Genomic DNA, 21,822 nt, shown 5'->3' on the forward strand with positions numbered 1-21,822 from the left:
ATATGATATAAAAAACTGTATATCACATAAGACATGAATAATTGCAAAGTGATTATTTTTCTTTGTTGTTAGACTCATCTGAAAGATCATCCCGTCTTGACCTAAGAACTTACCCTAGTGAGCAAGCGATAAAAGAAAGTAAGTAACATGAAGAATATATTTGTATTTTTACGCCTTTTTTTAATGATAATTATTTTACTACACATAGGAAGTACACATAAAATTAGATTAAGTATAAAATATAAAGACTGTACAAATAATATTATTCTTGTTATTTTTATTTTGCCTTGGCCAGATCCGGCAAAGGAAGGTAAGATTTTTCTAAAACGTAACTGCAAATAATGCTGCGTAGCATTGTGCATAATCTCCGTTCATTAAAAAATAAAAAGAACTATTCGTAATATCATATTTTTCACTGGATAAAAATTGTAGTTTATTACTTTTGTTTATTACTATTTTTTCACAAATCATTTTACACTTTAATACATCTAACGTGTTCAATATTTAAGATAAAATACTTAATAATATTTTAGACCAAACCACTTCATTACATTTGTCTACTAAAACAATGAACACTTACATTAACACAAGCAGCGCTTGCAAATACATTACAATTAATACAATACAAGTAACAAAGCATAACCTAGCTTAAATATACGTTTCTATTTCTATAATTAGGTCGAGAAGTCGTTTTCCAATGCCGTGATGAAGGTTTGCTTCGAGCTAAGGTACGCTGGCTCCGTGGTAATAATCTACCTTTACCTCCTGGCAGTCGAGATATTAATGGACGTCTAGAGATTCCGAATATTCAATTGGATCATGCTGGGTTTTACATTTGTGAAGCTGTAGGCTATCCTTCATCTACTCCAGGCCAAAGAGTGACTGTTTATCTCAATGTAGAAAAGTGTAAGTTTCATGTAAAATTCTGTACTATCAGTAAATATCTGTATTAACGGGTTACAAATCAACTTGCTAATTATTATTTTAATACCTCTTATCTTTACTATTATTGCAATTGTAATTATTAACAATTATTATTAATTATATTAACAGTTTTTAACAACTAATTTCAAAAATACGTGCTCTTTACAGTTGAACCACCAGCGACCGACAGACCCCACGTATGTCAGTACGATGAAGCTACGTGCAGCAATGGAGACTGTATTCCAAAATCACATGTATGTAACGGTAGATTGGACTGTACAGATGGATCTGACGAAATGCGATGTAGTAAGTTTTCTTCTAATTTCAAAGAAATTAAAAAAAGTAACACCCTAAAGAAGTATATTCATATGGTTTTTTGTTTACGATTCAATTGTCATATGTATATAACAGGTCCCCATGGTTGCGAGCCCAATGAGTTTCGATGTAACAACACTCAGTGCGTTAGCAAATTGTGGCGTTGTGATGGCGATAAAGACTGCGCTGATGGAAGCGATGAAGAAAATTGTGTACCAAACTGGCCAGGTTCGCCCTGTCGGTTCTCGGAGTACGCGTGCGCCAGCGGCCAATGTATACCTAAAACATACCACTGTGACTTAGAAAAGGATTGTATGGACGGCAGCGATGAGATAGGCTGTTGTACGTAACGAAGATTTATTAACTATATGATGAGAATACCAAGTAAATTTAATTTATTTAATTTTGTTTTTCAGCTCCGGTATATATTGTGAAACCACCTCCTCCAATGCTCAATTTAGAGCGAGGGGAAGTTTTAATAATCACCTGCACGGCAATTGGTGTGCCTACCCCAGAAATCAATTGGCGTCTGAACTGGGGTCATGTTCCCCCAAAATGTACTATGACATCAGTAAATGGAACAGGAACTCTTACCTGCCCTGACGTACAACCTGAAGACCAAGGAGCATACTCTTGTGAAGCTTTGAACAGCGCTGGTTTTGTATTCGCGGTACCAGATACTATCGTAATGGTGAACAAACCTGGAGACATTTGTCCAAGGGGAATGTTCAATTCTGAAGCAAGAACCGTACAGGAATGTATCTCCTGTTTCTGTTTCGGTGTAGCCACCGAGTGTCACAGTGCAAATCTGTTTACTTATCAAATCCCACCACCACTTGACCGTCATAGATTTGTCAATATCGAGCAAAGACCAGAAAGTCTTGAAATAGTAGGCGATATTAGCAGCCAAGACGCGGATGTAAGAGGATTGGGCCGAGACAGTGTGCAATTGTTCATGTCTAGAGCGTCTTTGAACGATGTAACGAAAGAAAGAGCCGACAAAAAACTTTCCTACTTCGCACTGCCTGAGAACTACCATGGCAGCCAGCTAAAATCCTATGGTGGTTACCTGAAATATAGAATTCGCTACAATGGCACTGGTAATCCAAATTCTGCGCCTTCGGTCATTATTATGGGCAATGGTTATACTTTAATACACAGAGGCAAGCCAATAATACCTAACTCTGACACAGAAGAATCTGTCAGGTTTTTCCAAGGCGAGTGGTACAAACGAATTAACTGGAGTGAGGTGCCAGCATCGAGGGAGGACATAATGATGACCCTCGCGAATGTAGATAATATCCTAATCAAGTATGTTCGTTTCTTAAATCAAATACATTAACAAAATTTGTTAAAGTTAATAATGAATTTTTACATAGGGCACAATATGACGATTCTCCAAGTTTGGATATTCGAATCATGAATATAGTGATGGACACCGCTGATATACGTAACACTGGTCTAGGATCAGCATCTTATGTAGAGGAATGCCAATGTCCCTCCGGTACGTAAACAAAAAATAAACTCTAATTCGATCCAATTTAATTTAATTTATTACAGTCTAATTCAGTTCAGTTTAATCTAATTCTAAATAATTATGAAATATAATGACTGTTCAGGATACACCGGTTTGTCATGCGAAGAATGCGCTCCTGGATACTTAAGACGAGAAAAGGGCCCCTGGCTTGGTCAGTGTTACAGAGATGAACAACCCTGTCCTCCTGGGTATTATGGAAATCCATCAAGAAACATTCCTTGTCAAGTTTGTCCTTGTCCGCTCACCAACCCCTCAAATCAGTAAGATAATACTTTCATCATGCAAAACCTATTGCGTATTTAGCTTATAACCCTTCTCTATTTTATAATTATTTGTTCATTTTCCTGATTATTTCAACACAGGTTTGCCCGTACTTGTCACCTTGGGTCAGATGGTCAACCAACTTGTGACTGTCCACCCGGATATATTGGTCGTAGATGCGAACAATGCGATGTTGAATATCAAGGCAATCCACTCATTCCAGGAGACATGTGTGTCCCAATACGACATTGCGATCCCGATGGTAGTATCAACTTGATTGCCGATCCGCTTACTGGACAATGTCGATGCAAGGTACTAAACTTAAAAATTATGTTGTAATTTTTATTAAATGTCTAGGGATGTGCATATTATAATGTAGAACACAGTAACCTATTTGAATTTGAAAATTTAAGTGGTAACCCCCGTTGAAAAATCATTAAGAAACATAACGTACCCGACTTCATGGGCGCTCGAACATTGCGAACTTTTAGGTACCCGCACACCCCTATAAATGCTTATAAAACTGGATAGTCAATTAATGAAACTTTACAAATTATAATAGATACATTTATCAGTGTAAATTCATTTAAATCTTTCCTATTACATTGAACACTTAATGATATTTAAATCTTTTATGCTTATATTAAATGAGATTACATAATATATTTAATGTCATTAATGCTGTCATTTACGCGGAAATGTTCCTATGTATCGAAAAGTAAGTAAAATACACAATAATTACACTATTCTGATCAGAAACTTTTATGTTTACAATATAAGTAATTTGAACTTTTAAATTTCCAGCAATACGCGACGGGCCTCACTTGCAATCAATGTAAGGCGAACACCTTCAATTTGGCCGCGAAAAATCAATTCGGCTGCATCAGCTGTTTCTGCATGGGCATCACCAACAAATGCGTGTCGTCTAATTGGTATAGGAGCGATGTAAGTATACATGTTATTATCAGTGTTGTTTCCAACACTAATAATAAACCAAAATAACAGTATTCTTTAATTAATTCTATTCATATAATATCTGACAGATACGAGTTTCCTTTACTAATTCCATTCGAGATTTCTCCCTCATCGAATCGAAAACTCCAAACGCACCTGCTATAATAGAGGGCATTCGTTTGGATACTATCACGCGAGAAATCGTTTACAACGATTTTCCAAACCGTGGAAATAACGATGTCTACTACTGGCAATTACCTAGCATCTTTCTGGGTGATCAGATTACTTCGTACGGTGGAAATCTTAAATATACTGTGCGATATGTTCCTGCACCAGGCGGCCAGAGTTCCAGAAACAATGCTGCTGATGTCGAATTGATCAGTGTTAGTAGAATGAATTATTAGAACAGTTTTCATCAAAGTATGTAACTTAAAAAAGATCATTTATCGTATAGGCTAACGACATCAATCTACTATACTTCTCCGGAGAATCTCCTGAACCAAACACTCCACAAACATTCACAGTTCCTCTTCTAGAACAATACTGGCAACGCAACGATGGCACAACGGCTGACAGAGAACATTTATTGATGGCATTGGCTGACATACGTGCAATTAGAATCAAAGCCACTTACACAACCCACACTGACGAAGCTGCGTGAGTTATTCCTTCAATCAGTTGAATAATTTTCATAATAAATAAAAGATTTGAGATTCTAAATAACTTATTTTGCAGATTGTCTCTAGTGTCCCTAGATACGGCTGGAAAACACAACACTGGAAGATCTAGAGCAGTAGAAGTTGAAGAATGTAGCTGTCCAGTTGGCTACAAAGGACTCTCTTGTGAGGACTGTGATGTTGGGTATACTAGAACTAGTGAAGGCATTTACCTAGGTATCTGTGAACCATGTAATTGCAATGGTCACTCCAATCAGTGTAATCCAGATACTGGAATATGTGAGGTCAGTGAGAAAATAAATTTCTAACTTCTAGGCGGAGAAAGTTTCTTCGTAGATAAAGAAAATTTGTTTACGATTTACTTTTCTTTTTCAGAATTGTGCACATCATACTACTGGAGACTTTTGCGAGATCTGTGAACCAGGATATGAGGGTGATGCAACTCGAGGAACTCCGAATGACTGTATCTACAGCAGACCAAGGCCGAATCGGTGTTCATGTAATAAAGCTGGTTCACGTAGTAACTTGTGCATTGACGATCAATGCGAGTGCAAACGAAACGTAGAAGGTTCAGAATGCAATCGATGTCGACCATCAACATTTGGATTATCCACTGACAACCCTGATGGATGTAGCGAATGTTATTGTAGTGGCATAACAAATCAGTGTCACGAAAGCTCGCTATATGTACAACAGATACCAGTCTCGGTTTACGATGCTCAACGAGAATTCACTCTCACTGATTCGTGAGTACATACCTTTTGGATCGAATAAAACTTAATTTGCAGACTCAATAAAGAAAATACTAATCCACAGAACAAGGCAGGAGGTAATCGATGACAGTTTTGACTTAAACTTGGCCATGAATGAAATTGGCTATCGCTATCCAGACAGTCGAGGTCGCAGACTATTCTGGTCTCTACCAACAGTATTTACTGGTAATAAAGTAAAAAGCTATGGTGGCAATTTGACGTTGACTCAGCATATTACGGCATATCCTGGCGCTCAAAGTTACAAAGATCAAGACATAATTCTAGTCGGAAATGGAATAACTTTATTCTGGACGAACCCTGTTGAAATTCAGCCTGACGTTCCATTGGTACGTACTAAAATATCAAAATAAATATGAAAATCATCGTTGTGTCTACAATTCTTATACATAGATGCATTAAATCAACCCTTTCAGACGTATTCTGTACCACTGAGAGAATCAGAGTGGAAACGTCTTACTGCTGAAGGTCCACGTGTTGCTTCTCGTATCGATCTCATGACTGTGTTGTCCAACCTTGAAGCCATCCTAGTGCGAGCATCTCACAGTGAACGAATGACAGCCACTTATATCAGTGACATAAGCCTCGACACAGCTGCAGAATTTCAAACTGGCAACAGGCGAGCAATTCAAGTGGAAGTTTGCCGTTGTCCACCAGGGTACATTGGTACATCCTGTGAATCTTGCGCTCGTGGCTACTACAGGGATACCAGTAACCGATCTGTGAGCTACCTGGGTTCCTGCAATTTGTGCCCTTGTAATAAGAATGAAGAGAGTTGCGAGATCAGCAGGTCCGGCCATGTGAAATGTCACTGTTTGCCAGGATACACAGGCCAATATTGTCAAGAAATTGGTAGGTAAAAACGGAGCTAAGTTTGCAAAATGTCAAAAGTGATTCGAAAGTTCGTTTTAAATCCAATAAGAACCTAAGATTCTCGCTTTTGCTAATACTTTTCTCTTTGAACAAACCTTTATGGACTAGGTGAACTGATGGTAAGTCTAATGCCAATGAACGGCCATGTAAAACCAAACTCTTGGATACTGTTCACCTGCAGTTATAAGTCTCCGGATCCGTTCTATATCTACTTTAAATTGTCACCGTACGATGGCTGGCCCATGACCGCATACGGTAGTACGCCTAATTCTATTATGAAGACCGAAAAAGGATACATGCGTACTTGGTACGTTTACGTGCGACAAGATCCCTGTAACGTGGAATGCTACATTCAAGACCGTAGCGGAAAAGAGCTAATCAAGGTTATGACGTCAGTTTCACCAGGTTTGGCGGACCATATCACAAGAGTATTTCGTGTTTGTCCGTCTTTAAGTACCAAAAGCACTATGAGTCTCACATTCATTTGTGTCTTAATTACTTCTCCCTCATCAGACACATTCTAAAAATGGTGTTTGTAAAATATCGTAGTAGTGCCTATTTAGTGGGGTGTTAAGTATCCAACCCGCTTAGTAAAGCTTTTCTATTATTCATATGGAATTCAGGAGCTTGCTCATTATATTATTCACAGGTGTAGGACTCTTGGATCATCAGATACGTTTCTTTGTCGATTGGATCAGAATTTCTCTTATCAACTTATTCTATATTTTCATTGTTTTCACTGTATGTCTTTATGTAATGCAATTAGAAAACATCTGAATATTTCGTATTCTTAAACACGTGTGGTCTTCTTACAGAAACTCATAATCCAACAACTACCACAGCGTATCCCACCATAATTCCACCAAGAATCTTGGTTTACATCGAGGGACCTGAATTTCAAATCGTCGAAGCAGGAACTACTGTCAGATATCATTGCTCAGGCAGATCTTTGGATAATGTAAGGAAACCTAATAATAGGTATAAAAACAAATCAAGTTAAAATTAAATATATTTCAGGGATCTCTACGCATCCAATGGGAAAAAGAAGGTGGTGAATTACCTTCTGGAAGATTTGTCGTCGACAACCGTGGTCTATTAATTATCAGAGATGTGCGAGTGTCAGATAGTGGCATTTATGTCTGCCAAGTGAGTGATGGTGTATTTGTTGCCATCAAGAATATCACGCTTGCTGTTGGAGGTAAGATCGAAAAAGTAGATTAAACGATAAATTAGAATGATTTAAGAGATTTTATGCTTAAAAAACAGTTTTTACTATTTAATCACCCATTATTGTCTTATTACGGATGCAGCGTTTCCCAAAAGTTTGTTAGAAATCCCAGGTATATAAGATAAAACTATTTGGTCTTGGAAACAATCAGATTATTTATCTGCGCTTGTAAGTTAATTATTATTACCCATGTTTCATTAAAGGCGCAAATCCAGTTGCTCCAAGGGTTGTCATCATGCCACCGTCATTACAAGCAATTGAAGGAGAATCCGCGGAGTTCCGTTGTGAAGCCACTGGTAATCCACCGCCCCAAATTGAATGGATTCGCATCCATGGTATCATGAATCCTGAAGTAATCATCCATAACGGAGTTTGGACACTACGAGCAGTATCCCGAAATGACGCTGCTGAATATAAATGTATTGCCAGAAACAATGTTGGCACTGACGAAAAGACAGCCATTCTTTACGTCAGAGGTAGAAATAGTTTCAATAATTCTGAGTTATGGATAGCTAACTGTACAAAGTTAACAATCATCATTCTATTGACAGAGAATCCCCACAAGCCGTCTCGAACAGGTATACCTCCAACCATCACTCCACCAGAATGGACTGGAACAGTTGGAGAAGTCGTTAGGATCACATGTACTCCATCCCAAAAAGCGAACATCACCTGGACTAGAGAAGGAAATCTTCCTTTACCTTACACGGCTAACCAACGCAATGGAGTACTTACTATCACGAATCCATCTCAATACGACTCCGGTGTCTACGTCTGTACTGCGATTAGCTTCATAGGAACGGAAACTAATAATACTGTCACTATAACCATACTGCCTCGACGTGCAGCACCCTCTGTTAAGGTAAAACCTGAGAGACAAACGGTTGCCCAAGGAAGTGTAGCCGAAGTACGATGCGTTACAAGTGGAGAACCAGACCTACAAGTAAGATGGAGCAAGTATGTTGAGACTATGAGTCCTAACGCTCAACAAGTTGGTGATACTTTGAGGATTGTCAATGTTCAAATTTCCGATCGTGGAGTCTATGTATGTCGAGTAACTGGACCTACTGGTAGCCATGAAGCCAGCGCCATCATCGAAGTGGAACGTGAGTATAAGTTTTCTTTAAAATTCACTTGTTTTTAAAAACTGGAAAAATTACCTGTTTTTTTAAATAGCTCGTGAAGTTCCCGTTTTGGAATTGTATCCCAAGGAAACTCAGACAGTTACCTTGGGTGGATCAGCCGATGTACAATGTAGAGCAATAGCTGGAACTCCGATGCCAGAGCTACATTGGTCTCGTCAGGATGGTAGACCGTTCCCACCTAATATTAAACAACTTCCTGGTGGTGTTTTACGACTTACCAATGTCACAGCATTCGATAATGGAGCTTATATTTGTTCGGCGATCAATTCTGTCGGTTCCGTTTCGGCAGTAGCCTATTTAGAAGTACAATCTGTCCCAGTGATCAGGATTTCACCTGGTTCAGGCACTCTTCAAGTGCGACCAGGTGACAGAGTACGACTAGTGTGTAGTGCAAGCGGGAATCCTCAACCTAATGTTGTGTGGCATAAGCACATGAATGAACTACAGTTACCGTACGTCTCGGAAACATAATAAATTATACCACATTAACCGGATCAATTACTTTTGTAACTAAATATCGTTTTTTACAGAAACTCGTTAGAGATGGACACACCCCTAAGCGCTGTCTATGAAATACTCTCTGTCTCCCCAGATGACGAAGGTTCGTACACCTGCCATGCAGTAAACGCAGCTGGAATATCTGAAGAGCGCGTTTACCTACGCGTAGACGATGACAACGAAGTCTATCCACCTTGCAGAGGTGACGTTCCTTGCCCTGACGATAGACAAAAGCCGCATCCTGATTCTAATACTCATGTACGCACTTTTTTGTGATACTCATTTATGTAACCATTTAATTAATCCATTCTCACGGTGGACGTCGAGTCCGCCGGCTGAGGGCTAAATAAGAATAAAATTGAACAAAACGTTTGAACCATTTTAATAGAGAGATCCAAATCAAAACGAACCAACGATTCCTGAGGATTACTTCAGAATTCCCAACGGTGGAAAAGTGGAGATGCGTTGCCAGGCGTACGCCTCAGATGGAAATCATATTTACTTAGATTGGAAGAGAAGCGATCATCAGCCTCTACCAGTCGGTAGCACGGTTCATAACGGAGTCCTGACTATTCCTGCTGTGGACAAAAGTGCTGCTGGAGAATACGTTTGTTTGGGCATGGACCATGCTCGCAATATTCTTTTTAGAGCAAAATCTCATCTTGAAGTATTGTGTAAGAGAATTATTAGAAAATATATCCTGCAAACTTGCAATTGTAACAGGAAAATTGAAATAGTATAAGATTGTTACTTCTTTGTTTAAGTTAGCTATGTTTTTACAGCGCCACCTAGAATTGTATTGAATCCACCCAGACAAACTGTTGGACCCGGCGAAAATCCATCAATCGTTTGTAGTGCAACTGGAGATGAACCAATGACTATTGAGTGGGCTGCCATAGGACGTAGTCTTCCATACAGTGTTTCCCATGATCGTGGCGTTTTGCAATTTCATGGCATCACTTATTCTGATGCTGGAAAATACGTTTGCAAAGCAAGCAATGATGCAGGAACCGCTGAAGCTGTGGCTGAAGTTTTAGTAAATGGTGAGTTCACTTTAAAAAATTTCAGTTTGAATTAACATAGATTTTTCCAATGTATATGTATTTTAAAAGTATAGATAATTATAGATAAGTATATCATTATTAGAGAAATATTATGCTTTCAGAACATCCCTACGAAGACACAACTGTTCGAGCAGCTCAGAGAGATGTGGTAACTTCTGCTGGGCAACCTGTACACCTGCGATGCATCGTGAGAGAACGAGCTACAATTCACTGGAGTAGGGAAGGTCAAGCATTACCCTCACATGCTAGAATTGAAGATGATTACCTGGAATTACCTAGAGCCAGACCTGAAGACAGTGGGCGATATACATGTCAGATTCAAACTATCCATGGAATATCCAGCGATTACATAAATTTGAATGTTTCACGTAAGTTTGACAAATCTGTTCTCATAATATAAGATTTGTCATGCTATTCTTTCAGATTGAATTCGCTGCCACACCTTTCCATACACAATTAGTCCCAAATAAAAGAAAAATTAACTAGTAATCAAAATATAGTGTAACAGAAATAATATGAAAGCTTTCAAGACAAGAAGTAAAAGAGCAATTAGATGACCTTCGTTTGGCAGATATCACACTGTGGTTCAGATAATTTAGCTTAAAACTGTACTATAGAGTACTTCTTTTAACATAGCTCATCACTAATGACACTCGCACAAATCAATCATCATCGATATAATCTCACAGCTCCGTAAAAGCGTATTTATAGCGATCGCGTTGTTATTTAGTAAATTTGAGACCGGATTGCATGCGAGCGAACCAAACGCAGTGCAAGCAAAGAAAGTGCAAATGCGACACTCAAGGATGTATTCTGTTGGATTACTCTTGCATCGTCAATATACGCTACTTCTCCAGTATCGGTGACAAGTTTGACGACCAACCGCGAAATCAACATTATCTTCAACAACGACGTGGTTTGTTCTGAAATACTATGTGTTCCCTGTGACGTCTCTTGGAATTAACGCTTCTACATTCCCGTTAATCGATCTCGTATTTATTCATCGTCGCCCTTAATTATTTACGTCTAAAAAAATGAGTATTTTAGTATTAAGTATTCAAACCTCAAAAGTTGTACAACAATCGTCACTGAATCGATTAAACTGTACTCCCTATATTAAATTGTCATTGCACTCCCCTTGCTGTCTTATCTACTCAGTGTCAGATATTAGAGTTGGGGAATGCATGTAAAAAAAAATTGTCTAGAAACAGTGCAGATATGTCTACGTCTACGCTGAAATAAACAATTATTGTGTTTAATTTTAACATGAGCATTCCCATTACAGCTACCGCTATACCTGATATTAGCGTTGAAGTTTCTCAAGACCCAGTGAACATTGGTGATAACATTGATATACGATGTGCCTATACTGGCACCCATAGCCCTCGTTACCACTGGTCCAGACCAGATCATCCCAATTTGCCACCAAACGCCCAAGAATATGGAAATATTTTAAGACTATCGAACGTGGCTGTGAGCGACAGTGGACCCTACAGATGCACAGCAGATACACCTGAAGGCACTTTCGAACAGGACTTCAATCTTGTTGTACATGGTAAACTTTTCATTTCATTTTTTTGGATAGTAACCAGAATGCCCTGTCTTCTCTATTACTGACTCATTATCTCTTTTATTTATGCTTGCGAAATTATGCTTAACGTAAGTATATGCTAAACTTGATGATAGGAAGGAAGCAATAATTAACTTTGGATGCTGTTTTATTAGGTGGACATAATGATGCACCAGCAATTGAAACTAAATATGCACCCTATGGATCCAGCATAGAGATGAATTGTAGGACTGATCTTGATTCACCGGTTACGTTCCATTGGGAGAAACTCGGAGGCTTATTACCAGAAGATGCTGAAATTTCTGAGGTATAATTTAACTTTCCAGCCGCTTGCGTAGTTAAAAATACTCTAATATATATTGATTTTTTATTTACTCTCTCACAGAGTAAGCTGAAGTTGATCAACGTAAAGGCCGAAGACGCGGGAACATACATTTGTACCGTCAACAATGATCACGAGAAAATCGAAATACCAACAGTACTGGTTGTAACAGGAGTAGTTCCATATTTTAACCAGGCGCCTATAAGTTATATTGCATTACCACCTTTACCAGACTCTTATTTGAAGTTCAACATCGAAGTATCCTTCAAACCCGAAACTTACGACGGTATTATACTATACAATGACGAATCAAGTCGGGGGAATGGTGACTTCATCTTGTTATCTCTTGTACGAGGATATCCACAGTTTAGGTTAGTCTTAAATAATCTATAGAATAACTTCCAATTAGATCAAACATTAAACCAACTTCTAGTCGAAATTCTACACGTCTTCTCCCGCTAGCGTATCTGAAAGCAAACTATGTTCTGTTTAGCTTTGACCTTGGTTCTGGACCTGCAATTATTCGTGCAGACAGACCTATCTCTTTGAGTGAATGGCACACAATCAAAATTCAACGCAATCGAAAAGAGGGAACAATGTTAGTAGATGGTGAGGGGCCTTACAAAGGAATTACAGCGGGCAGAAGACAAGGATTAGATCTAAAGGATTTGTTGTTCATTGGTGGAGTCTCCAGCTACAATACAATTAACAAACACGCGGAAGTAACTAGTGGTTTCGTGGGCTGTATCAGCAAATTAGTTATAGGAGAAAAGGAAATCGACTTGATTGGTGACCAAACAGATAGTCTTGGAATCACTAACTGTGAGACATGTGCTGAGAATCCATGCAACAATGGTGGTGTCTGTCAGGAGGCTGCTACTAAGAATGGGTACATTTGTCTATGTCGGGCTGGTTATAGTGGAAAACACTGTGACCACGTTGGTCAGTCCTGCTTTCCAGGTAAAAAGTGATTGTTTATCACGGAACAAGATGTAACTTCTAGAAAAATGTTGATAATGTATTGATCTTTTACTAAGGTGTTTGCGGCGAAGGCAAGTGCGAGGACAAAGAAACAGGATTTGAATGTTACTGTCCTCATGGAAAAACTGGATCTCGTTGTGAAAGCACGATTAAAATTTACGAACCAGCTTTCCGTGACGACAAGTCTTTCATAGCACACGAAACACCCAAAGCCCTTAGACGGTAAGAGTTTGCACAGAGCACATGCATGATTATAATGTAATACAATCGTTTATTAAAATATTAGTAGATGTTCTAGTACATGTATTTTATAGCTTGTAGTAATGTTCTATTATTACAAAGTTCCTAAATATTGTGTTAGATTTCTTTATTAAGTAATGCATCATATTTTTATTGTATGTTGCCTTTCAAACAACTGTAGTGTATTGTTTAGCAATCGAAGTTATTTAGTTGACACTTCTTTGATTAACACAGAATCTCAAATTCTAGATTCGAATCATAAGTTCGAGCAGCACTAACCTGTATAATCCTAATGGAACTGTGTTATCCCTAATCGTAGGAATTATTTTCAGGACAAGAATGAGTACTACACATAGACGATTACGATCACGCAACGCACAAGTTAGAAATCCACGATCGAGGCCACATCACCACAATAATCTGCACCACACAAACCATTCTCTTCACCAAATCGTTGCACATACATAGAAAAAAAAGTCATTCGTAATATTTGATTTATGCAATAGTTATAGGAACAAATCAATTTTTACGTAATTGCTATTTATAGTATCAGTCAGCACGTATATGTATGTATATATATACATACATACATAAACATATACATATACATATATTTTTTTTATGAGAACTTTATTTACATTAGAAAGATCTTTTTATTTCTGCCTCATATGTGTCATAGATGATGTGGATGCTAGGTGTTTACAACAAGCCTGTATAATGAGTAGTTCCTCGGAATGAACCTCATGGTGCTGTAATGTTAGATTATTAGTCAATATATACTTGTTATACTTATACTTTAACTCCTTACGGTCTCAAGTAATCTTTATATAAAAATTTCTCTTCTAAAATTATCAAGTTCAAACAAGAATTTACTGTATTTTTGAAAAGGCTCTCTTTTTTTATAAGAAAGCTTATTGTTAAATGCCTTCTAGACCATAAGGAATTCTTCTTGTACAGCTTCTTGAATAATACATTTAATGCATTGTGTTAGTCACTTTAATTATTATTAAAAAGTAAGCTACTAATTAGGTCACTGCCAAATGAAATGCATTTAACAGTAGTCTTGGAGCTTAAATGAACGATCAAAGTGGTGAAATGATACATGACTCGTATATAAATACACATATGTACAGCGGCACGTATGAAACATTTGTACTTATTTGTAAGAACCTATATGAACGTGTCGAAGTATATTTTCTAGATCCAGATTAACGTTTAATGTATTCAACAGGCTTCAAATGATACTATAAACATAAATATAAATATATGTCTTGTAATGCAAATAAAAATTGTTTTAACAGGAATCACTATTACATTGAATCTATACACCTATAATTGTAAATTAAATACTATTAAATAACACAAAGGTGAGTTACAAAGTAAAAACTATCTTCTTTGTGATCCTACTGTAAGAATAACAGTGTTTTTCTGTCCCATTAACAGAAACTTCCTTTCATTCATTCTTCACATTCAAATAAAACAAGTATTTTACTCTGACAATTTTCTTATAGGTTGAAGGTGGCTCTGAACTTCAATCCTTTAGACAACAGCGACGGCATCCTGATGTACTGTTCCCAAAGTGATGAAGGACTCGGCGACTTCGTAGCACTTGTTGTCAAAGACAGACACGTGGAGTTTCGCTATGACATTGGTTCTGGTCTGGCGATCATTAGATCAAAACACTTACTGCAACCTGGTGTATGGACCCACGTATCAATTAACAGAGACTTTAAGGAAGGAAATTTGACAGTAAATGGAGAACCCACCGTTAGTGGCAAGTCTCCAGGAATCGCTCGTACCATGACACTTAATACACCATTATATATTGGAGGTGTTGATCGCAGAAGAATCAACGTGAATAAAAACACTAGCGTTGGCCGCACTTTTCGCGGCTGCATCAGCGACGTAAGTTTTCTATAAACTTGCACTCTTAAATAGAATCACATAATCTTTACTTATACAAAATAAGACGTGTCTCATTATATTTCTAGCTTGGAGTATCTTCTATAAACGTGGACATACTAAAATTAGCGATAGATTCCGCTAATATCGATGATTGCAATGCCTTGCATCCGAATCAAACAAAATTAACTACTATAATCTCTACTCCGTCAACCCCAATTCCTTACGATCCTTGTGCTTCAAATCCCTGTGTTCATGGAATGTGTCAGAGTACAGACTCATATGACTACTCATGCACTTGTGAATATGGCTATGTAGGTAGAAATTGTGAAAATATCCTGAAGCAATGCGAACTCCTTCTTCCCTGTAGAAATGGAGGTTCCTGTACAGATCTACGTGGATCTTACAAATGCGATTGTCGATTGGGTTACAATGGACAGAACTGTGAAAAATGTAACTATAACAAAGCATTAGACTCGATTGTCCTAAATCGAATGAACTATGGTTTAAAATACATTATAAATTTGCAGTGGCAGAAGTAACGTACGATGTTGCATTCAAGGGAGACGGGTGGCTAGAATTGGACAAGTCTGTGATGACCCACGATGAAGACCGTGAAGTTCTAGGCTTTGAAATTTCGACTAATAAAACGAAAGGATTAATCATGTGGCATGGGCAAACACCAAACGATTTGAATCCTGATCACTATATAGCCTTGGCAGTCGTTGATGGGCAAGTGTTATCAATTATGGGTATTATTCAAATAGATTTAATAATTTTTCAAAGCATAGTTAACTTTACCTACTCCCGTATAGATATGTAGAGTACCAATACAATTTAGGTACTGGACCAGTCATAATTCGTGTCACTGCTCAAAAGGTAGATGACGGAGAGAGACACAGGATAATTTTGAAACGCCAGGGCAACGATGGTAGCATTGAATTGAATGGTGAACACCTTGAAAACAGTGGCAGTTATGGAACACAACAAGATTTGAATACCAAAGGTAACGTTTATTTAGGAGGTGTGCCTGATTATGCTATGACTTATGGAAAGTATCAAGAAGGTTTCTCGGGCTGTATTTACACCATGGAAGTACAGGACTCTGGGGCTATTGATATTGGTGAAAAGGCCATAAGAGGGAAAAATGTTTCTCCATGCACTAGGTAAAGTAACAAATATTTTCGTATCATTACAATATTACAAGAACATGATAGGTTTTTAACAAATTAAGTATTCTGTTATTTTTCACGCTATTCAGAGCAAGATGGATTCCGTCATCCCTGGTGTTTACCGATGCAGACACTGATATCTTTGATGCGTTTGTCCCTCCACCTCCCGTAAACATTATTCACCCGAAACCAGCGGCTAATTTAGCCTCTTATAATATCAAACATTATTCATTATTGATCCTGCTACAAAACCTGCTTGCCTTTACTATGGACGTTCGAGAACAGAGTGTATTTTTTACAGTATTATGCATAGACGCCATCAACGCAATGAAATGTATATTGAGTTAAGTGTTTCTAATTGAAACATGTTCAGGGAATACATGTCTCTTTATAAGTTCAATGTACTTAAAATCTAAAACAGAGACCTGTATTCAGTTTCTCTACCAGCTACTGACAAACAATATTTGCAATTACTAAATTTTGTAAATTGTTTAATGCTTCGGTAATATCTGAGGAAAGGTAGTGTTATGGTATGTTTAATTTAAAAACTATCCCTCGTCTAAAATTAGAATATGCTTATAGCTTAAAATAACACTATTTTATTTTTATTTTTTCCAGAGACTTGGATAACACACTCCCAACTAAAGGTGATCTTGGAACACGTCAGTAGAAAGTATCATTATTAAGCATCCTTAAATGATATTGACATTTTATAGTCAAGTTAACTATAGCATTTTATACAATTTCATTTCTATAAAACATAAACAAAGAAAATATATATTTAATTTATATACAAAAATGTTATACAATTCTTTAATTTGACTTTATTTTAACAATATCTTGCTCTTTAATTCAACTGCCATAACTAGAAGCTAAACACTGGCATGACTGCAAAAAAGCACAATATTATATCAAATCATGCATAAGTTTTCACTGCCATTATCTACGTTCTTAGTCTCCTGATAGGGCTTCCTTTAATCTTTCACTAAGTAAGATACAGCAGTTATTAGCTTACATTAAAAAGAATATAATATTATCATAAAAAAGAATCTTTTTCAATTTCATTAATAATCCATGTCTTGTACATCCCAACAATTGCGGAAAAAAATAATAAACACTCAATAAGAAATATTTGATGAACAGTCTATCATCAACAGTGAGCTAAATAGCTTTTGTTTGCTAAGAAAATTTTCTTTCAACATTTACTTAGATCGACAATAGACTCTGCTACATGTATCTTTACTTCAGTGAAAGTGTAGTGTTCATTGGATACAGAGAGATCAACAGACAGTATTTGGTTTCAATGAAGTGCTCTATACATACATGTATAAACTTTTCTTATCAGAACACTTTGTACTCCATTTATGTGATATTTGAAGAAAGTTACTTATAAAGTATTTGTATAGTTAAGGTCGGTGCTAGTAAGATGCGTTGCTAGTCATAATGAGATTTGTATCAAATATATGTAAATAATTATAATTAGTCTTGCAACCTTGGCACTTTCTTAAATTATGTACAACTGATATTTCTCAAAGACTACTGATAGTCTTATAATGAAGAGAATAGTTGAACATAGAGTACTTGAATGAAACTTTCCAGATTGTTATTATTTATTCTTTGCGAAACCATATGATGCGATATTCACTTTCCATTAGCATGTTCCCATATTTTAGGATTAATTGACAATTAGAAATGTCAGTTGTCTTATATGAAAACTTTTCTGTTTATTATGTAACAAATGTCTAATGCACAATAATAACAACTTGATCACTTTTCATTTTTCGTAGCCGATAACACAAGTTAAACAAACTTCTTATATTCTGTTTCTGTTACTATAACTCGAAATACAGTAAAGATTTTTATGATTTATCATCAATTAACTAGGATAATTCATAAAGATCATACAAATCGGCAACGAAAGTATCTTTACAAATTATAATAGGACAAAATTATTTGTTAAATGACCGTATAGGCGTTATAAGAATATATCAAAATCTTATTGGTATGTTGTAAATCGTGTACAGTAATTTGCTATATGCGACTAATGTAAGTCCATTAATCCAACCTGTAGCATCTTATTATCCAGAGTCGAATGAATACTTTCTGAATGTCGATGCAAATGTCAACCACAGCATTATGCAATAATGCAGTATTTATTATTATACATACGTTTCATGTATATACATATATAAGTATAAAAAACAAATGTGTATAATCATCCATTGAAAGTATTTAAAATAACATGAAAGTGTAGTCTATTGTTACATATGAATAATACTTTAAAAGAAAACGAGACAATAAATATAATTTTGTTAAGAAACTTTTGTTTCATTATCACTCCGTAATTATTAGGGCCTTGATCATGTAAGTACTTTCTCTATCCCGTGCTGTGTTTCAATGCTATATTTAATAGAAATTAAATATTCAAATCTATTACACGCTAACATTTCCTGTTGAATTCAAAAGAATCCAAGGATTTCACTTGTTGATTTGGAAATATTTAATAACAGCATAAAATGTACGAGAGAAAACATCTTGCTCCCTAAGCAATTTCTACGGAGAAATTTCTATGGAGAAATTGCTTATTTATCAACCTCTACGAGATTAAACGCAATCTCATAACAAGTTTAATATTTTTGTTAATTCATATTGTGTACAATATTCAATACACTTAAGAGATCCTTAAATATTACTATAGGCACAATTTTACATATGTAGTGTCAGTACATATCCAACAATGCTCCTAAACTTGAAATCTCTTCTACTTTTTCCATATAGGCCAACCATCATTTGAGCATCTTGCCAAAATTCTTATAAATTGTGACTTGCCACTGTCATTTCACATCATACTACATTTACCATGCTAGAACTGTGATCCATAAAACTTTCCAATAACGTCATCTTATTACACTTCTAGAGCAAATACAACTAGTAATAAAAATACTCGCATTTATCAGAAGTATGGCACTCAGATTTCTATCTTACAAATTTAACTTTGATAAATTAGTAATTACATCACCAAATTTTTCCAAATATGTTTATTTGTTTACTGCAAGCTATCAAGATGACTATCCCAGAATAAGAAAGATTTGATAAAACGTTTTGATAAATTTTGACAAAGGACTTCAATGTATTGTCAACGATATTTCTTACTATATTGAAATCCGCGACTGTACCTATTAATAGTATCTGGACATCTATGAAAACATATAACAGAGCTTGATCCCGAAAAACAAAATGCAGTCTATCAGATTAGTGTTTATCCTCTGCACCATCTTCCATGAATATTTCACAGTGTTACTTCTCACTTCTTGAATTGTGTCTTGTTAATATGAAATATCAAAGTGCAATGTATGTACAACAAACAGTATAACATATGCTCATTTAACTGAGTTGCACAGATGGTCCATTCTTTAGAAATCCCATTTAAAATGCTCTTCTTTGCAGGCAGGAAATCAAGTAATATCTTTTACCCTCTCCAACAATTGCTGTTAGGATGAGGAACTAGTTGGTTCCTATCCCTGGGTAGTAATAGTTGCTGAGAAGCAAATAATGCTCAGTTGAAGGAATATAGTGAAAACGCAGAAGCGTTTCTGAAATCCTTGGATCACAGCAACACTAGATTTATCTGAATACTTAATCAGGCAATTGCCTTTTCACACTGTCATGAATAAAATTAATTAGCAGTATTTTATCACTCTGTTTGAATGAATAACAGAAATTCTATCAACTGATGATAGATAGTTCAGCAAGATATTATTTTGAAACCATTTCATATTATGTATCTTTACACAGAAACTGGCTGCTATAAGTTCACTTTGTAACCAGATATAAATGGCAGGCCTGTCCCCACTTCTTTCTGATAATTAATATAGTCTTGTCCAAAGAAGTTGAGTAAGGTAATCTCCTCAATCAAAATGCGGTCATGAAAAAACCGCCAAGAGGCTACTGTATATGCCAAAAAGCAAAATGGATTTTGAAGTATCAGCTACAAAACAAAAAATCAAGATATATTCAATTTTTCAGACGTTTCTCATATTTAAGACAATAATTCTTGTACAAATGATCATTACCTGTGTTCCCATAGACCAATAAAACCAACCCATGTAACTGGGATGCCTACAAAGTCTATAGACTCCATAAGTAATCAGTTCATGGTTATCCATTTTCTCGCTTTGTACAATATGATTAAAATTGTGCTTTGCTGTAAACATTGCTAGTTTTCTCAATGTATCTCCGCATATGCACAATATTAATCCAAAGTATGATATAGATGAAGGCTCTTTCATTTCTGGGAAATATTGTCTCTCAATAACAAACTCTATCCAACTAGAACAAGCAGCCACTCCATACGCTATACTATGATTCAGAATGAAACTGTCAATGGATAGAGTTGATGGATTTATCCAAGCAATGCTTAAGAACTCAGAATAATGAAATGCAGCCAATACAGCAGCATAAGTACCAAACATCTTCCATGAGAGTGGTGCAATAAGTGACACTAAAATACCAAGTCCAAAAGCATATCCCAAGAAAACTGCTCTTACAGCAACCTGAATTATACGTAATTAGTTTCAGTAGTTCATATACAACATGAACAATGTGATTATGTATAGTTTGAACATTTTTTACATATAATTTACCTGATAAGAAAAGCCACGGAAAGCTAGAAGCAGGAGAAAATTTAAAGACCCATATTGAAAAAGATGTGCGAGCCAAATATTATTAAAATAAGTTCGGGGAACATCAAATTCTAATTTCAGAAGTATTTCTGGTATAACCGCAATTACGGCGGCCACAGAAAAAGAAAATAAACTGAGTTTCCCATCGTAGCACAACATTATCTTTTAAATGTATTTGATGTTTTCAAACCAATAAATATCAGAATATTTAAACAATTCACCATTACTTAACTCTACTTGTCATTAATTTTCTAACCTCACTCGTTAACTTTCCTCGAATGAAATGCTCTCAACTATTTTATGTGAAGTCTTTATTTATTGTTGTCCTGCAATTGTAGACATTCGACTGATTTCTCACCCCTGCGAAGAATTTACTAACAGGACTATAAACATTTAAACATTGCTAAAAATACGAGAAACCATTTAACAAAATTTGAATCATGTGATAAAATCTTTCTACATTTCCTAAAATATGACACTTGCGTCTACAATCTATTCATGAAGTTTGAAAATCATATTCATAATTTTTCAAAATCGTCTGATTACTTCGTTAATTGCATTTCTTATTTAATCTCTCTATCGTTATATACAATATCATATTTATCTATAAAAATATTATTAATTTAGTACTGATAAAAACATTTTCTAAATTTATTTAGTAAAGGACTACAGCTTTTCCGCAATCCAGTGGTGACAGATACGAATCA

At 36.1% G+C, this 21,822-nt stretch overlaps 4 protein-coding genes and 2 long non-coding RNA genes across 13 annotated transcripts in view; 3 read left to right on the plus strand and 3 right to left on the minus strand.

Annotated features, from left to right (window-relative positions):
* Positions 1 to 171, plus strand: part of LOC143181108 (uncharacterized) — a 218,100-nt gene extending 217,929 nt beyond the window's left edge. The window contains exon 18 of the mRNA XM_076381338.1: positions 73 to 171. Within this exon, the coding sequence (XP_076237453.1) occupies positions 73 to 146 (74 nt within the window). The 3' untranslated portion in view covers positions 147 to 171. The remainder of the gene's footprint in view (positions 1 to 72) is intronic.
* On the plus strand, positions 148 to 2,581 carry LOC143181109 (basement membrane-specific heparan sulfate proteoglycan core protein-like). Its single transcript, XM_076381340.1, has 5 exons — positions 148 to 250; positions 679 to 906; positions 1,093 to 1,230; positions 1,336 to 1,581; positions 1,656 to 2,581. The coding sequence occupies exons 1-5, from the start codon at positions 148 to 150 to the stop codon at positions 2,579 to 2,581; spliced, it is 1,641 nt and encodes a 546-aa protein (XP_076237455.1).
* A 59-nt stretch (positions 2,582 to 2,640) lies between these two features.
* Positions 2,641 to 17,329, plus strand: LOC143181003 (basement membrane-specific heparan sulfate proteoglycan core protein-like). Of its 6 annotated transcripts, none has more exons than XM_076381122.1 (31): positions 2,641 to 2,743; positions 2,859 to 3,036; positions 3,139 to 3,349; positions 3,842 to 3,982; positions 4,081 to 4,374; positions 4,446 to 4,648; positions 4,727 to 4,952; positions 5,044 to 5,414; positions 5,485 to 5,767; positions 5,855 to 6,290; positions 7,127 to 7,269; positions 7,329 to 7,509; positions 7,743 to 8,015; positions 8,091 to 8,645; positions 8,716 to 9,136; positions 9,215 to 9,440; positions 9,571 to 9,856; positions 9,965 to 10,225; positions 10,348 to 10,614; positions 10,977 to 11,162; positions 11,532 to 11,801; positions 11,972 to 12,123; positions 12,202 to 12,509; positions 12,632 to 13,098; positions 13,176 to 13,341; positions 14,871 to 15,264; positions 15,351 to 15,714; positions 15,792 to 15,993; positions 16,077 to 16,427; positions 16,523 to 16,963; positions 17,052 to 17,329. In XM_076381122.1, the coding sequence occupies exons 1-30, from the start codon at positions 2,659 to 2,661 to the stop codon at positions 16,779 to 16,781; spliced, it is 8,160 nt and encodes a 2,719-aa protein (XP_076237237.1). In that variant the 5' UTR covers positions 2,641 to 2,658; the 3' UTR covers positions 16,782 to 16,963; positions 17,052 to 17,329. The 6 variants fall into 6 exon arrangements, with proteins under 6 accessions (XP_076237237.1, XP_076237239.1, XP_076237238.1 ...); XM_076381124.1 differs by having other exon boundaries at positions 11,993 to 12,123; XM_076381123.1 differs by having other exon boundaries at positions 10,977 to 11,159.
* LOC143181006 (uncharacterized) lies at positions 5,686 to 7,712 on the minus strand. The gene is made up of 3 exons (XR_013002211.1): positions 7,596 to 7,712; positions 7,372 to 7,500; positions 5,686 to 7,279 (listed from the first exon to the last, which is right to left on the minus strand). It is a non-coding gene; the product is annotated as an uncharacterized LOC143181006 (long non-coding RNA).
* LOC143181005 (uncharacterized) lies at positions 11,947 to 13,998 on the minus strand. Of its 3 annotated transcripts, none has more exons than XR_013002208.1 (4): positions 13,639 to 13,998; positions 12,421 to 12,605; positions 12,192 to 12,337; positions 11,947 to 12,109 (listed from the first exon to the last, which is right to left on the minus strand). It is a non-coding gene; the product is annotated as an uncharacterized LOC143181005 (long non-coding RNA). The 3 variants fall into 3 exon arrangements; XR_013002209.1 differs by having other exon boundaries at positions 11,947 to 12,118; XR_013002210.1 differs by having other exon boundaries at positions 12,421 to 12,616.
* Positions 17,330 to 18,354: 1,025 nt separating the features above from the next.
* Positions 18,355 to 21,641, minus strand: Ste14 (isoprenylcysteine carboxylmethyltransferase ste14). The gene is made up of 3 exons (XM_076381128.1): positions 21,077 to 21,641; positions 20,507 to 20,986; positions 18,355 to 20,421 (listed from the first exon to the last, which is right to left on the minus strand). The coding sequence occupies exons 1-3, from the start codon at positions 21,272 to 21,274 to the stop codon at positions 20,239 to 20,241; spliced, it is 861 nt and encodes a 286-aa protein (XP_076237243.1). The 5' UTR covers positions 21,275 to 21,641; the 3' UTR covers positions 18,355 to 20,238.
* Between the last annotated feature and the right edge of the window lie 181 nt (positions 21,642 to 21,822).

This window comes from Calliopsis andreniformis, chromosome 6 (assembly GCF_051401765.1).
Source record: "Calliopsis andreniformis isolate RMS-2024a chromosome 6, iyCalAndr_principal, whole genome shotgun sequence".
Taxonomy (NCBI): Eukaryota; Metazoa; Arthropoda; class Insecta; order Hymenoptera; family Andrenidae; genus Calliopsis; species Calliopsis andreniformis.